Source organism: Dendropsophus ebraccatus, chromosome 14 (genome assembly GCF_027789765.1).
Source record: "Dendropsophus ebraccatus isolate aDenEbr1 chromosome 14, aDenEbr1.pat, whole genome shotgun sequence".
Taxonomy (NCBI): Eukaryota; Metazoa; Chordata; class Amphibia; order Anura; family Hylidae; genus Dendropsophus; species Dendropsophus ebraccatus.
Window position 1 is genome coordinate 78,591,206 of NC_091467.1, and position 16,270 is coordinate 78,607,475.

Below are 16,270 nucleotides of genomic sequence, written 5' to 3' on the forward strand. Positions count from 1 at the left end.
AGTAGTTTAACCCCTTCACTTCCCTCCTGCAGATAATGGAGCAGTAATCTCTCCAGGAGGGCAGATAGTCCCTTTATTCACTTAGACGTACCTCCTCCAGTATCTAGAAACCCTTCTCTGCTTATGCAGCTCCCCCCCCCCCAGTCAGATGCAGTCTCACAGGTGACTCCTTCCAGGATCATCATCATATAATGATGTACCACCATGCCCACATATTCTACCCCACTGCCCCCTAATGTGTACCACCAAGCCCAAATGGTCTACCCCACTGCCCCCTAATGATGTACCACCATGCCCAAATGGTCTACCCCACTGCCCCCTAATGATGTACCACCATGCCCAAATGGTCTACCCCACTGCCCCCTAATGATGTACCACCATGCCCAAATGGTCTACCCCACTGCCCCCTAATGATGTACCACCATGCCCAAATGGTCTACCCCACTGCCCCCTAATGATGTACCACCATGCCCACATATTCTACCCCACTGCCCCCTAATGATGTACCACCATGCCCACATATTCTACCCCACTGCCCCCTAATGATACCATATTTCCATTATAATTTTGCCCTGTCAGCCCCGCTCCTGATTTTGGCTACAAATACTGATTGAAATACCACGTGTGAACATAGCCCTAGAATGGGGCTTGGATCCATTATATGGCTGTGTTCACACAATGACTTTTCTTGAACGTATCTGGTCCACCTTTTTGGACAGCCGTCATATAGCCTAAAACCCTGTCAGTGCAGTCAGCACCACAGAAAAAAAAAATAATAAAAATAATAGTTGCACGCTAGAAAAAAGATTGCATTTCGTATTTTTTTTTTTTACGTCCTATACATTTATTTTATTCATTGTCTCCTAAACAAGGTGTTGCTTTTAGGACTGAGCCACAAGAACGGACTGAAACGCCTTCACGTTGGGGAAATGCTTGGAGGAGTAGTCCACCATCAGGCTTCGCTCTCCAATTCTGTACGGGTCAATGTCAAATCCAATGGTGACTCTTTGATTTTCCTTTAGAGATTGCACCCTGCAAGAGAGAAGGTATATAAGTAACATGATGTACCCCTATATAACACCATAGAGTGTACAGTATATACCATAGAGTGTCCGTGTATATGACACCATAGAGTGTCCGTGTATATACCATAGAGTGTCCGTGTATATGACACCATAGAGTGTACAGTATATACCATAGAGTGTCCGTGTATATGACACCATAGAGTGTCCGTGTATATGACACCATAGAGTGTACAGTATATAACACCATAGAGTGTACAGTATATACCATAGAGTGTCCGTGTATATGACACCATAGAGTGTCCGTGTATATGACACCATAGAGTGTCCGTGTATATGACACCATAGAGTGTACAGTATATAACACCATAGAGTGTACAGTATATACCATAGAGTGTCCGTGTATATGACACCATAGAGTGTCCGTGTATATGACACCATAGAGTGTCCGTGTATGACACCATAGAGTGTCCGTGTATATGACACCATAGAGTGTCCGTGTATATGACACCATAGAGTGTCCGTGTATATGACACCATAGAGTGTCCGTGTATATGACACCATAGAGTGTCCGTGTATATGACACCATAGAGTGTACAGTATATAACACCATAGAGTGTACAGTATATACCATAGAGTGTCCGTGTATATGACACCATAGAGTGTCCGTGTATATGACACCATAGAGTGTCCGTGTATATAACACCATAGAGTGTACAGTATATACCATAGAGTGCCCGTGTATATGACACCATAGAGTGTCCGTGTATATGACACCATAGAGTGTACAGTATATACCATAGAGTGTCCATGTATATGACACCATAGAGTGTACAGTATATGACACCATAGAGTGTCCGTGTATGACACCATAGAGTGTACAGTATATACCATAGAGTGTCCGTGTATATGACACCATAGAGTGTCCGTGTATATGACACCATAGAGTGTACAGTATATACCATAGTGTCCGTGTATATGACACCATAGAGTGTACAGTATATGACACCATAGAGTGTCCGTGTATGACACCATAGAGTATACAGTATATACCATAGAGTGTCCGTGTATATGACACCATAGAGTGTCCGTGTATATGACACCATAGAGTGTACAGTATATACCATAGAGTGTCCGTATATATGACACCATAGAGTATACAGTATATACCATAGAGTGTCCGTGTATATGACACCATAGAGTGTCCGTGTATATGACACCATAGAGTGTCCGTGTATATGACACCATAGAGTGTCCGTGTATATGACACCATAGAGTGTCCGTGTATATGACACCATAGAGTATACAGTATATACCATAGAGTGTCCGTGTATATGACACCATAGAGTGTCCGTGTATATGACACCATAGAGTGTCCGTGTATATGACACCATAGAGTGTCCGTGTATATGACACCATAGAGTGTCCGTGTATATGACACCATAGAGTGTCCGTGTATGACACCATAGAGTATACAGTATATACCATAGAGTGTCCGTGTATATGACACCATAGAGTGTCCGTGTATATGACACCATAGAGTGTACAGTATACACCATAGAGTGTCCGTGTATATGACACCATAGAGTGTCCGTATATATAACACCATAGAGTATACAGTATATACCATAGAGTGTACAGTATATACCATAGAGTGTCCGTGTATATGACACCATAGAATGTACAGTATATACCATAGAGTGTCCGTGTATATGACACCATAGAGTGTCCGTGTATATGACACCATAGAGTGTCCGTGTATATGACACCATAGAGTGTCCGTGTATATGACACCATAGAGTGTACAGTATATAACACCATAGAGTGTACAGTATATACCATAGAGTGTCCGTGTATATGACACCATAGAGTGTACAGTATATACCATAGAGTGTCCGTGTATATGACACCATAGAGTGTCCGTGTATATGACACCATAGAGTGTCCGTGTATATGACACCATAGAGTGTACAGTATATAACACCATAGAGTGTACAGTATATACCATAGAGTGTCCGTATATATGACACCATAGAGTGTCCGTGTATATGACACCATAGAGTGTCCGTGTATATGACACCATAGAGTGTCCGTGTATATGACACCATAGAGTGTCCGTGTATATGACACCATAGAGTGTACAGTATATAACACCATAGAGTGTACAGTATATACCATAGAGTGTCCGTGTATATGACACCATAGAGTGTACAGTATATACCATAGAGTGTCCGTGTATATGACACCATAGAGTGTCCGTGTATATGACACCATAGAGTGTACAGTATATATCAGAGTGTGCAGTATATATCAGGAGTACTGAACAACTCTTAGTGAGGGGCCACTTACCGGGGTCTATAGTCAGGTGACTCTCCACTTACCGGGGTCTATAGTCAGGTGACGCTCCACTTACCGGGGTCTATAGTCAGGAGACGCTCCACTTACCGGGGTCTATAGTCAGGTGACGCTCCACTTACCGGGGTCTATAGTCAGGAGACGCTCCACTTACCGGGGTCTATAGTCAGGAGACGCTCCACTTACCGGGGTCTATAGTCAGGTGACGCTCCACTTACCGGGGTCTATAGTCAGGAGACGCTCCACTTACCGGGGTCTATAGTCAGGAGACGCTCCACTTACCGGGGTCTATAGTCAGGTGACGCTCCACTTACCGGGGTCTATAGTCAGGAGACGCTCCACTTACCGGGGTCTATAGTCAGGAGACGCTCCACTTACCGGGGTCTATAGTCAGGTGACGCTCCACTTACCGGGGTCTATAGTCAGGAGACGCTCCACTTACCGGGGTCTATAGTCAGGTGACGCTCCACTTACCGGGGTCTATAGTCAGGAGACGCTCCACTTACCGGGGTCTATAGTCAGGTGACGCTCCACTTACCGGGGTCTATAGTCAGGTGACGCTCCACTTACCGGGGTCTATAGTCAGGTGACGCTCCACTTACCGGGGTCTATAGTCAGGTGACGCTCCACTTACCGGGGTCTATAGTCAGGAGACGCTCCACTTACCGGGGTCTATAGTCAGGAGACGCTCCACTTACCGGGGTCTATAGTCAGGAGACGCTCCACTTACCGGGGTCTATAGTCAGGAGACGCTCCACTTACCGGGGTCTATAGTCAGGTGACGCTCCACTTACCGGGGTCTATAGTCAGGTGACGCTCCACTTAACGGGGTCTATAGTCAGGTGACGCTCCACTTACCGGGGTCTATAGTCAGGTGACGCTCCACTTACCGGGGTCTATAGTCAGGTGACGCTCCACTTACCGGGGTCTATAGTCAGGAGACGCTCCACTTACCGGGGTCTATAGTCAGGAGACGCTCCACTTACCGGGGTCTATAGTCAGGTGACGCTCCACTTACCGGGGTCTATAGTCAGGTGACGCTCCACTTACCGGGGTCTATAGTCAGGAGACGCTCCACTTACCGGGGTCTATAGTCAGGTGACTCTCCACTTACCGGGGTCTATAGTCAGGTGACTCTCCACTTACCGGGGTCTATAGTCAGGTGACGCTCCACTTACCGGGGTCTATAGTCAGGTGACGCTCCACTTACCGGGGTCTATAGTCAGGAGACGCTCCACTTACCGGGGTCTATAGTCAGGTGACGCTCCACTTACCGGGGTCTATAGTCAGGAGACGCTCCACTTACCGGGGTCTATAGTCAGGAGACGCTCCACTTAGCGGGGTCTATAGTCAGGTGACGCTCCACTTACCGGGGTCTATAGTCAGATGACGCTCCACTTACCGGGGTCTATAGTCAGGAGACGCTCCACTTACCGGGGTCTATAGTCAGGAGACGCTCCACTTACCGGGGTCTATAGTCAGGTGACGCTCCACTTACCGGGGTCTATAGTCAGGTGACGCTCCACTTACCGGGGTCTATAGTCAGGAGACGCTCCACTTACCGGGGTCTATAGTCAGGAGACGCTCCACTTACCGGGGTCTATAGTCAGGTGACGCTCCACTTACCGGGGTCTATAGTCAGGAGACGCTCCACTTACCGGGGTCTATAGTCAGGAGACGCTCCACTTACCGGGGTCTATAGTCAGGTGACGCTCCACTTACCGGGGTCTATAGTCAGGAGACGCTCCACTTACCGGGGTCTATAGTCAGGTGACGCTCCACTTAGCGGGGTCTATAGTCAGGAGACGCTCCACTTACCGGGGTCTATAGTCAGGAGACGCTCCACTTAGCGGGGTCTATAGTCAGGAGACGCTCCACTTACCGGGGTCTATAGTCAGGAGACGCTCCACTTACCGGGGTCTATAGTCAGGAGACGCTCCACTTACCGGGGTCTATAGTCAGGTGACGCTCCACTTACCGGGGTCTATAGTCAGGTGACGCTCCACTTACCGGGGTCTATAGTCAGGTGACGCTCCACTTACCGGGGTCTATAGTCAGGTGACGCTCCACTTACCGGGGTCTATAGTCAGGAGACGCTCCACTTACCGGGGTCTATAGTCAGGTGACGCTCCACTTAGCGGGGTCTATAGTCAGGAGACGCTCCACTTACCGGGGTCTATAGTCAGGAGACGCTCCACTTACCGGGGTCTATAGTCAGGAGACGCTCCACTTACCGGGGTCTATAGTCAGGTGACGCTCCACTTACCGGGGTCTATAGTCAGGTGACGCTCCACTTACCGGGGTCTATAGTCAGGAGACGCTCCACTTACCGGGGTCTATAGTCAGGTGACGGCCCGAGCTGAACATCAGTAGGAAACGGGTTTTGTTACTTTTCACAAATGTTCAACTATTTACATACAGAATTGCTGCTTATTAGCGGGAAAACTGTCATGTTCTCTCTCCAGGGCCGTATTTGCCACTAGGCACCCGCAGGACTCATTTTTTAATTTTATTTATTTTTTCTTAACCCCCCTCCGCCGCCCACCGCTGACGTCCGCGCCCAGGCGGTGCGGGGGGTGATGGTTCGGTCAGGAAGGCAGCCAGGTGACAGGGATGGAGGCAGGCTTGGAAGCTTCCGGCACAGTCAGCCTCTGTATCACACACACCGGAAGCTCACAGTTGCGGCCCCGCGCTGCCCGAACTCCTGCTCGGCAGCAGCGCGATGACGTCACATCATGTACGCTGCCGAGCAGGGGAGTTCGGGCACCGCTGAGCCGCAACTGTGAGCTTCCGGTGTGTGTGATACAGAGGCTGACTGTGCCGGAAGCTCACCCCGGCGCTGCATTAGAGAGGAACTTCCAAGCCTGCCTCCATCCCTGTCGCCTGGCTGATCCCCCTACCCCCCTGCCTATCACCTCAGCTGCCCCCCATATTCTCCCCCTGCCACCCTCCCATCTTCCCCCCTCCTGCCCCCCCAGCTGCCCCCCTCATCTTCTCCCTCCTGGCCCCCCATATTCTCCCCCTGCCACCCTCCCATCTTCCCCCCTCCTGCCCCCCCAGCTGCCCCCCTTCGTCTTCTCCCTCCTGGATCCCCATATTCTCCCCCTGCCACCCTCCCATTTTCCCCTCCCTCCTGCCCCCCCAGCTGCCCCCTCATCTTCACCCTCCCCTCTTTCCCTCCCTCCTGCCCCCCCAGCTTCCCCCCTCATCTTCTCCCTCCTAGCCCCCCATATTTTCCCCCTGCCACCCTCCCATCTTCCCCTCCTTCCTGCCCCCCTTAGCTGCCCCCCTCATCTTCTCCCTCCCGCCCCACCATATTCTCCCCCTGCCACCCTCCCATCTTTCCCCCTCCTGCCCCAGCTGCCCCCCTTATCTTCTCCCCCTGCCATCCCAGCTGCCCCCCAACTTCTCCCCCTGCAACCCCAGCTGCCCTCCCATCTTCTTCCCCTGCCCACTGATGATCTCCCCCTGCCATCTCAGCTGCCCCCATCTTCTCCCGCTGCCCCCATCTTCTCCCCTGCCATCTCAGCTGTCCCCCATCTCCTCCCCCTGCCCCCCAGCTGCCCCCATCTTCTCCCCTGCCATCTCAGCTGTCCCCCATCTCCTCCCCCTGCCCCCCAGCTGCCCCCATCTTCTCCCCTGCCATCTCAGCTGCCCCCCATCTTCTCCCCTGCCATCTCAGCTGCCCCCCATCTTCTCCCCTGCCATCTCAGCTGCCCCCCATCTTCTCCCCTGCCATCTCAGCTGCCCCCCATCTCCTCCCCCTGCCCCCATCTTCTCCCCTGCCATCCCAGCTAACCCCCCTGCCCCCATCTTCTCCCCCTGCCCCCCAATCTTCTCCCCCTGCCCCCCAATCTTCTCCCTTGTCATCCCAGCTGCCCCAATCTTCTCCCCCTGCCACCCCAGATGCCCTCCCATCTTCTCCCCCTGCCATCCCAGCTGCCCCATCTTCTCCCCCAGCCACCCCTAGCTGCTCCCCCTCCCCCTGTTGCCCCAGCTGCTCCCCCCTGTACCCCAGCTTCTCCCCCTGTCGCCCAGCTTCTCCCAGTCACCCCAGCTGCTCCCCCTGTTCCCCAGCTTCTCCCCCTCCCCGTCGCCCCAGCTGCTCCCTTTGTTCCCCAGATTCTCCCTGTTGCCCCAGCTGCTCCCCCTGTTCCCCAGCTTCTTCCCCTGTTCCCCAGCTTCTTCCCCTGTCACCTCAGCTGCTCCCCCTCCCCCTGTCACCCCAGCTGCTTCCCAGCTTCTCCCTCTCCCCCTGTCACCCTAGCTGCTCCCCCTGTCACCCCCAGCTGCCTCCCTTCCCCAGTCACCCCCAGCTGCCTCCCTTCCCCAGTCACCCCCAGCTGCCCTCCTGCCCCAGTCACCCCCAGCTGCCTCCCTTCCATTGTCACCCCAGCTGCTCCCCTTCCCCCAGTCACCCCAGATGCTTGCCCTGTCACCCCAGCTGCCCTCCTGCCCCAGTCACCCCCAGCTGCCTCCGTTCCATTGTCACCCCAGCTACTCCCCTTCCCCCAGTCACCCCAGATGCTCGCCCAGTCACCCCCAGCTGCCCTCCTGCCCCAGTCACCCCCAGCTGCCTCCCTTCCATTGTCACCCCAGCTGCTCCCCTTCCATTGTCACCCCAGCTGCTCCCCTTCCCTCAGTCACCCCCAGCTGCCTCCCTTCCCCAGTCACCCCCAGCTGCCTCCCTTCCCCAGTCACCCCCAGCTGCCTCCCTTCCCCAGTCACCCCCAGCTGCCTCCCTTCCCCAGTCACCCCCAGCTGCCTCCCTTCCCCAGTCACCCCCAGCTGCCTCCCTTCCCTCAGTCACCCCCAGCTGCCTCCCTTCCCCAGTCACCCCCAGCTGCCTCCCTTCCCCAGTCCCCCCCCAGCTGCCTCCCTTCCCCAGTCACCCCCAGCTGCCTCCCTTCCCCAGTCACCCCCAGCTGCCCACACTGCAGACGAGTTGTGGTCAGAGAAGTCTTCTTGATTGCTGCGCCAGATAGAGAAGAAAGCAAGAAGCGATGGCAATCGGAGAAGACGTCACCTGTGAGTCATTAGTAACTGCACTGTAATCACTTCTATAGTGTGCAGAGCCTGTGCACCATTGGGGTCTATAAGGGTCAGTGTATTGTTTGCGGTAGTGTACTGACACAGCCCTGCGGTCACTACAGTACACTAGCACAAACTTTTAAACTAAGACCCAACTACAACAGCTGCAGGCACTACAACTCCCAGCATATCCTGAATGCTGGGAGTTGTTGTAGTTGGGTCCTAGGTGCATCATACACTGGATGCTTTGTGGCATATAAGAATACATAGATCTGTGGGGGCTCAGTGCAGGGACGTGACCCCAGAACATCACTAATAGGGGACAGAACAAAAACATCTCCCCCTATCCCTATTAGTGATGTTCTGGGGTGCTCCACAAAGCATCCAGGATCCAACTACAACAGCTGCAGGCACTACAACTCCCAGCATTCAGGATATGCTGGGAGTTGTAGTGCCTGAAGTTGCAGTGCCAGGCATCAAGCACAGCGGCACCCCAGTACCCAGCACCCAGTACTACTGACAGCCGCTCAGTAGTACTGGGTGCTGGGGTGCCCACCTGCCAGCTGTGCCAAGGTATACACCTTGCATGTAACCTGCCAGTGCCGAGGGGGAGGGTGCACGGGGGGGGGGGGGGGGGGGTGCGATCTCAGCATGCAAAGTGCCTAGGGCAGCATGATCTCTAAATACAGGCCTGTCTCTCTCACCGGCCCTTATATACCCCCCTGTGCGCCCTCCCCCTGTGGTATATATCCCCCTGTGCGCCCTCCCCCTGTGGTATATATCCCCCTGTGCGCCCTCCCCCTGTGGTATATAGCCCCCCCTGTGCGCCCTCCCCCTGTAGTATATAGCCCCCCTGTGCACCCTCCCCCAGTAGTATATAGCCCCCCTGTGCGCTCTCCCCCTGTAGTATATAGCCCCCTGTGCACCCTCCCCCAGTAGTATATAGCCCCCTGTGCGCCCTCCCCCTGTGGTATATAGCCCCCCCTGTGCGCCCTCCCCCAGTAGTATATAGCCCCCTGTGCGCCCTCCCCCGGTAGTATATAGCCCCCCTGTGCGCCCTCCCCCGGTAGTATATAGCCCCCTGTGCGCCCTCCCCCTGTGGTATATAGCCCCCCCTGTGCGCCCTCCCCCTGTAGTATATAGCCCCCCTGTGCGCCCTCCCCCAGTAGTATATAGCCCCCCTGTGCGCTCTCCCCCTGTAGTATATAGCCCTCCTGTGCACCCTCCCCCAGTAGTATATAGCCCCCCTGTGCACCCTCCCCCTGTAGTATATAGCGCCCCTGTGCACCCTCCCCCAGTAGTATATAGCCCCCCCTGTGCGCCCTCCCCCTGTAGTATATAGCCCCCCTGTGCACCCTCCCCCTGTAGTATATAGCCTCCCTGTGCACCCTCCCCCTGTAGTATATAGCCCCCCCCTTGCGCTCTCTCCCATAGTACATAGCCCCCCTGTGCGCCCTCCCCCTGTAGTATATAGCCCCCCTGTGCACTCTCCTCTAGTAGTATATAGCCCCCTGTGCACTCTTCTCTAGTAGTATATAGCCCCCCTGTGCTCTCCCCCTGTAGTATATAGCCCCCCTGTGTGCTCTCCCCCTCCCCATAGTCTCTTACATAGTAGCCAGCCCTCCCCCATAGTCTTATATAGTAGCCAGCCCTCCCACATAGTCTCTTATATAGTAGCCAGCCCTCCCCCATAGTCTCTTATATAGTAGCCAGCCCTCCCCCATAGTCTTATATAGTAGCCAGCCCTCCCACATAGTCTCTTATATAGTAGCCAGCCCTCCCCCATAGTCTGATATAGTAGCCAGCCCTCCCCCATAGTCTTATATAGTAGCCAGCCCTCCCCCATAGTCTCTTATACAGTAACCAGCCCTCCCCATAGTCTCTTATATAGTAGCCAGCCCTCCCCATAGTCTCTTATATAGTAGCCAGCCCTTCCCCATAGTCTCCTATATAGTAGCCAGCCCTCCCCATAGTCTCTTATATAGTAGTCAGCTCTCCCCTATAGTCTTATATAGTAGCCAGCCCTCCCCCATAGTCTTTTATATAGTAGCCAGCCCTCCCCCATAGTCTCTTATATAGTAGTCAGCTCTCCCCCATAGTCTTATATAGTAGCCAGCCCTCCCCCATAGTCTCTTATATAGTAGCCAGCCCTCCCCCATAGTCTCTTATATAGTAGCCAGCCCTCCCCCATAGTCTCTTATATAGTAGCCAGCCCTCCCCCATAGTCTTATATAGTAGCCAGCCCTCCCCCATAGTCTCTTATATAGTAGCCAGCCCTCCCCCAAAGTCTTATATAGTAGCCAGCCCTCCCCCATAGTCTCTTATATAGTAGCCAGCCCTCCCCCATAGTCTTATATAGTAGCCAGCCCTCCCCCACAGTCTGTTATATAGTAGCCAGCCATCCCCCATAGTCTCTTATATAGTAGCCAGCCATCCCCCATAGTCTGTTATATAGTAGCCAGCCCTCCCCCATAGTCTTATATAGTATCCAGCCCTCCCCATAGTCTCTTATATAGTAGCCAGCCCTCCCCATAGTCTTATATAGTAGCCAGCCCTCCCCCATAGTCTCTTATATAGTAGCCAGCCCTCCCCCATAGTCTCTTATATAGTAGCCAGCCCTCCCCATAGTCTCTTATATAGTAGCCAGCCCTCTCCAATAGTCTCATATATAGTAGCCAGCCCTCCCCCATAGTCTTATATAGTAGCCAGCCATCCCCCATAGTCTCTTATATAGTAGCCAGCCCTCCCCATAGTCTCTTATATAGTAGCCAGCCCTCCCCCATAGTCTCTTATATAGTAGCCAGCCCTCCCCATAGTCCCTTATATAGTAGCCAACCCTCCCCCATAGTCTCTTATATAGTAGCCAGCCCTCCCCATAGTCTCTTATATAGTAGCCAGCCCTCCCCCATAGTCACATATATAGTAGCCAGCCCTCCCCCATAGTCTTATATAGTAGCCAGCCCTCCCCCATAGTCTCTTATATAGTAGCCAGCCCTCCCCCATAGTCTTATATAGTAGCCAGCCCTCCCCCATAGTCTCTTATATAGTAGCCAGCCCTCCCCCATAGTCTTATATAGTAGCCAGCCCTCCCCCATAGTCTGTTATATAGTAGCCAGCCATCCCCCATAGTCTGTTATATAGTAGCCAGCCATCCCCCATAGTCTGTTATATAGTAGCCAGCCCTCCCCCATAGTCTTATATAGTAGCCAGCCCTCCCCATAGTCTTATATAGTAGCCAGCCCTCCCCCATAGTCTCTTATATAGTAGCCAGCCCTCCCCCATAGTCTCTTATATAGTAGCCAGCTATCCCCACAGTCTCTTATATAGTAGCCAGCCCTCCCCATAGTCTCTTATATAGTAGCCAGCCCTCCCCCATAGTCTCTTATATAGTAGCCAGCTATCCCCATAGTCTCTTATATAGTAGCCAGCCCTCCCCCATAGTCGCATATATAGTAGCCAGCCCTCCCCATAGTCTCTTATATAGTAGCCACCCCTCCCCCATAGTCTCTTATATAGTAGCCAGCCCTCCCCCATAGTCTCTTATATAGTATCCAGCCCTCCCCCATAGTCTCTTATATAGTAGCCAGCCCTCCCTCATAGTCTCTTATATAGTAGCCAGTCCTCCCTATAGTCTCTTATATAGTAGCCAGCCCTCCCCCATAGTCTCTTATATAGTAGCCAGCCCTCCCCATAGTCTCTTATATAGTAGCCAGCTCTCCCCATAGTCTCTTATATAGTAGCCAGCCCTCCCCACAGTCTCTTATATAGTAGCCAGCCCTCCCCATAGTCTCTTATATAGTAGCCAGCTCTTCCTATAGTCTCTTATATAGTAGCCAGCCCTCCCCCATAGTCACATATATAGTAGCCAGCCTTTCCCATAGTCTCTTATATAGTAGCCAGCCCTCCCCATAGTCTCTTATATAGTAGCCAGCCCTCCACATAGTCTCTTATATATAGTAGCCAGCCCTCCCCTATAGTCTTTTATAGTAGCCAGCCCTTCCCCATAGTCTCTTATATAGTAGCCAGCCCTCCCCCATAGTCTCTTATATAGTAGCCAGCCCTCCCCCATAGTCTTATATAGTAGCCAGCCCTCCCCCATAGTCTCTTATATAGTAACCAGCCCTCCCCATAGTCTCTTATATAGTAGCCAGCCATCCCCCATAGTCTCTTATATAGTAGCCAGCCCTCCCCATAGTCTCTTATATAGTAGCCAGCCCTCCCCATAGTCTCTTATATAGTAGCCAGCCCTCCCCCATAGTCACATATATAGTAGCCAGCCCTCCTCATAGTCTCTTATATAGTAGCCAGCCCTCCCCCATAGTCACATATATAGTAGCCAGCCCTCCTCATAGTCTCTTATATAGTAGCCAGTCCTCCCCATAGTCTCTTATATAGTAGCCAACCCCCCCCATAGTCTCTTATATAGTAGCCAGTCCTCCCCATAGTCTCTTATATAGTAGCCAACCCCCCCCCCATACTCTCTTATATAGTAGCCAGCCCTCCCCATACTCTCTTATATAGTAGCCAGCCCTCCCCATAGTCTCTTATATAGTAGCCAGCCCTCCCCCATAGTCTCTTATATAGAAGCCAGCCCTCCCCCATAGTCTCTTATATAGTAACCAGCCCTCCCCATAGTCTCTTATATAGTAGCCAGCCCTCCCCCATAGTCTCTTATATAGTAGCCAGCCCTCCCCCATAGTCTTATATAGTAGCCAGCCCTCCCCCATAGTCTTATATAGTAGCCAGCCCTCCCCCATAGTCTTATATAGTAGCCAGCCCTCCCCCATAGTCTCTTATATAGTAACCAGCCCTCCCCATAGTCTCTTATATAGTAGCCAGCCATCCCCCATAGTCTCTTATATAGTAGCCAGCCCTCCCTATAGTCTCTTATATAGTAGCCAGCCATCCCCCATAGTCTCTTATATAGTAGCCAGCCCTCCCCCATAGTCACATATAGTGGCCAGCCCTCCCCATAGTCTCTTATATAGTAGCCAGCCCTCCCCATAGTCTCTTATATAGTAGCCAGCCCTCCCCCATAGTCACATATAGTGGCCAGCCCTCCCCCATAGTCTCTTATATAGTAGCCAGCCCTCCCCCAGCCCTCCCCCATAGTCTCTTATATAGTAGCCAGCCCTCCCCATAGTCTCTTATATAGTATCCAGCCCTCCCCATAGTCTCTTATATAGTAGCCAGCCCTCCCCCATAGTCTTATATAGTAGCCAGCCCTCCCCATAGTCTCTTATATAGTAGCCAGCCCTCCCCCATAGTCTCTTATATAGTAGCCAGCCCTCCCCATAGTCTCTTATATAGTAGCCAGCCCTCCCCATAGTCTCTTATATAGTAGCCAGCCCTCCCCATAGTCTCTTATATATTAGCCAGCCCTCCCCATAGTCTCTTATATAGTAGCCAGCCCTCCCCCATAGTCTCTTATATAGTAGCCAGCCCTCCTCCATAGTCTTATATAGTAGCCAGCCCTCCCCATAGTCTCTTATATAGTAGCCAGCCCTCCCCCATAGTCTCTTATATAGTAGCCAGCCCTCCCCCATAGTCACATATATAGTAGCCAGCCCTCCTCATAGTCTCTTATATAGTAGCCAGCCCTCCCCCATAGTCTGTTATATAGTAGCCAGCCCTCCCCATAGTCTCTTATATAGTAGCCAGCCTTCCCCCATAGTCACATATAGTAGCCAGCCCTCCCCCATAGTCTCTTATATAGTAGCCAGCCCTCCCCCATAGTCTCTTATATAGTAGCCAGTCCTCCCCCATAGTCTCTTATATAGTAGCCAGACCTCCCCCATAGTCTCTTATATAGTAGCCAGACCCCCCCCCATAGTCTCTTATATAGTAGCCAGACCCCCCCCATAGTCTCTTATATAGTAGCCAGACCCCCCCCCCCCATAGTCTCTTATATAGTAGCCAGCCCTCCCCCATAGTCTCTTATATAGTAGCCAGCCCTCCCCCATAGTCACATATATAGTAGCCAGCCCTCCCCCATAGTCTCTTATATAGTAGCCAGCCCTCCCCCATAGTCTCTTACATAGTAGCCAGCCCTCCCCATAGTCACATATATAGTAGCCAGCACTCCCCATAGTCTCTTATATAGTAGCCAGACCCCCCCCCCATAGTCTCTTATATAGTAGCCAGACCCCCTCCCCATAGTCTCTTATATAGTAGCCAGCCCTCCCCATAGTCTCTTCTATAGTAGCCAGCCCTCCCCATAGTCTCTTCTATAGTAGCCAGTCCTCCCCCATAGTCTCTTATATAGTAGCCAGCCCTCCCCCATAGTCTATTATATAGTAGCCAGCCCTCCCCCATAGTCTCTTATATAGTAGCCAGCCCTCCCCATAGTCACATATATAGTAGCCAGCACTCCCCATAGTCTCTTATATAGTAGCCAGCCCTCCCCCATAGTCTCTTATATAGTAGCCAGCCCTCCCCCATAGTCTCTTATATAGTAGCCAGCCCTCCCCCATAGTCTCTTATATAGTAGCCAGCCCTCCCCCATAGTCTCTTATATAGTAGCCAGCCCTCCCCCATAGTCTCTTATATAGTATCCAGCCCTCCCCCATAGTCTCTTATATAGTAGCCAGCCCTCCCCCATAGTCTTTTATATAGTAGCCAGCCCTCCCCCATAGTCTTATATAGTAGCCAGCCCTCCCCCATAGTCTCTTATATAGTAGCCAGCCCTCCCCCATAGTCTTTTATATAGTAGCCAGCCCTCCCCCATAGTCTTATATAGTAGCCAGCCCTCCCCATAGTCTCTTATATAGTAGCCAGCCCTCCCCCATAGTCACATATATAGTAGCCAGCCCTCTCCCATAGTCACATATATAGTAGCCAGCCCTCCCCATAGTCACATATATAGTAGCCAGCCCTCCCCCATAGTCACATATATAGTAGCCAGCCCTCTCCCATAGTCACATATATAGTAGCCAGCCCTCCCCATAGTCACATATATAGTAGCCAGCCCTCCCCCATAGTCACATATAGTAGCCTACAAGATTATAATATGGGTGGCCTCAGCGCTGTAATTCAAACTGTGAAGTGCCTGGCGGGACAAAAATAATGGCATGTCTGCTCTATACTGTATATACCTGGACACTGTATGGTGCTATATACAGGGACGCGCTATGGTGTTATGTGGTAGGATATATATATTTATATCTCCTCAGTGATGTTATAGTGCTGACGCCGGTGCTAGTCCAGCCCACAGGTGGGATGTTTGTACCTGCTTTGTGTTGCGGCTGTGCTGTTCCCCAAATGCCGGGCTGTGATGGGTCTCTTGTCACGGTAGACCTGTAGTGGCGGTGTACTTTCTCTTTGCTGTGATCTTGTCAGGATAGTCCTGAGTGGCCACTGAACCACCCGGACTATCGGCACCGCCACCCACAGAAGATGGGAAAAATAATCCAAGCTGGTGCTGTGTGTATAGGTGCTGGTGCTGTGTGTATAGGTGCTGTGTGTATAGGTGCTGTGTGTGTATAGGTGCTGGTGCTGTGTGTGTGTGTGTGTGTATAGGTGCTGGTGCTGTGTGTATAGGTGCTGATGCTGTGTGTATAGGTGCTGTGTGTGTAAAGGTGCTGTGTGTGTATAGGTGCTGTGTGTGTACAGGTGGTGTGTGTGTGTGTATAGGTGGTGTGTGTGTGTGTGTGTATAGGTGCTGTGTGTGTGTGTATAGGTGCTGTGTGTGTGTATAGGTGCTGGTGCTGTGTGTACAGGTGGTGTGTGTGTGTATAGGTGCTGGTGCTGTGTGTATAGGTGGTGTGTGTGTGTACAGGTGGTGTGTGTGTGTGTGTGTGTGTATAGGTGGTGCTGTGTGTGTGTGTATAGGTGCTGTGTGTGTATAGGTGCTGTGTGTGTGT

General features: G+C 52.0%; 1 protein-coding gene across 1 annotated transcript in view; it reads right to left on the reverse strand.

Annotated features, from left to right (window-relative positions):
* Window positions 1-821: 821 nt before the first annotated feature.
* Window positions 822-16,270, reverse strand: part of LOC138771704 (protein-glutamine gamma-glutamyltransferase E-like) — a 157,938-nt gene continuing 142,489 nt past the window's right edge. The window contains exon 13 of the mRNA XM_069951613.1: window positions 822-1,032. Within this exon, the coding sequence (XP_069807714.1) occupies window positions 882-1,032 (151 nt within the window). The 3' untranslated portion in view covers window positions 822-881. The remainder of the gene's footprint in view (window positions 1,033-16,270) is intronic.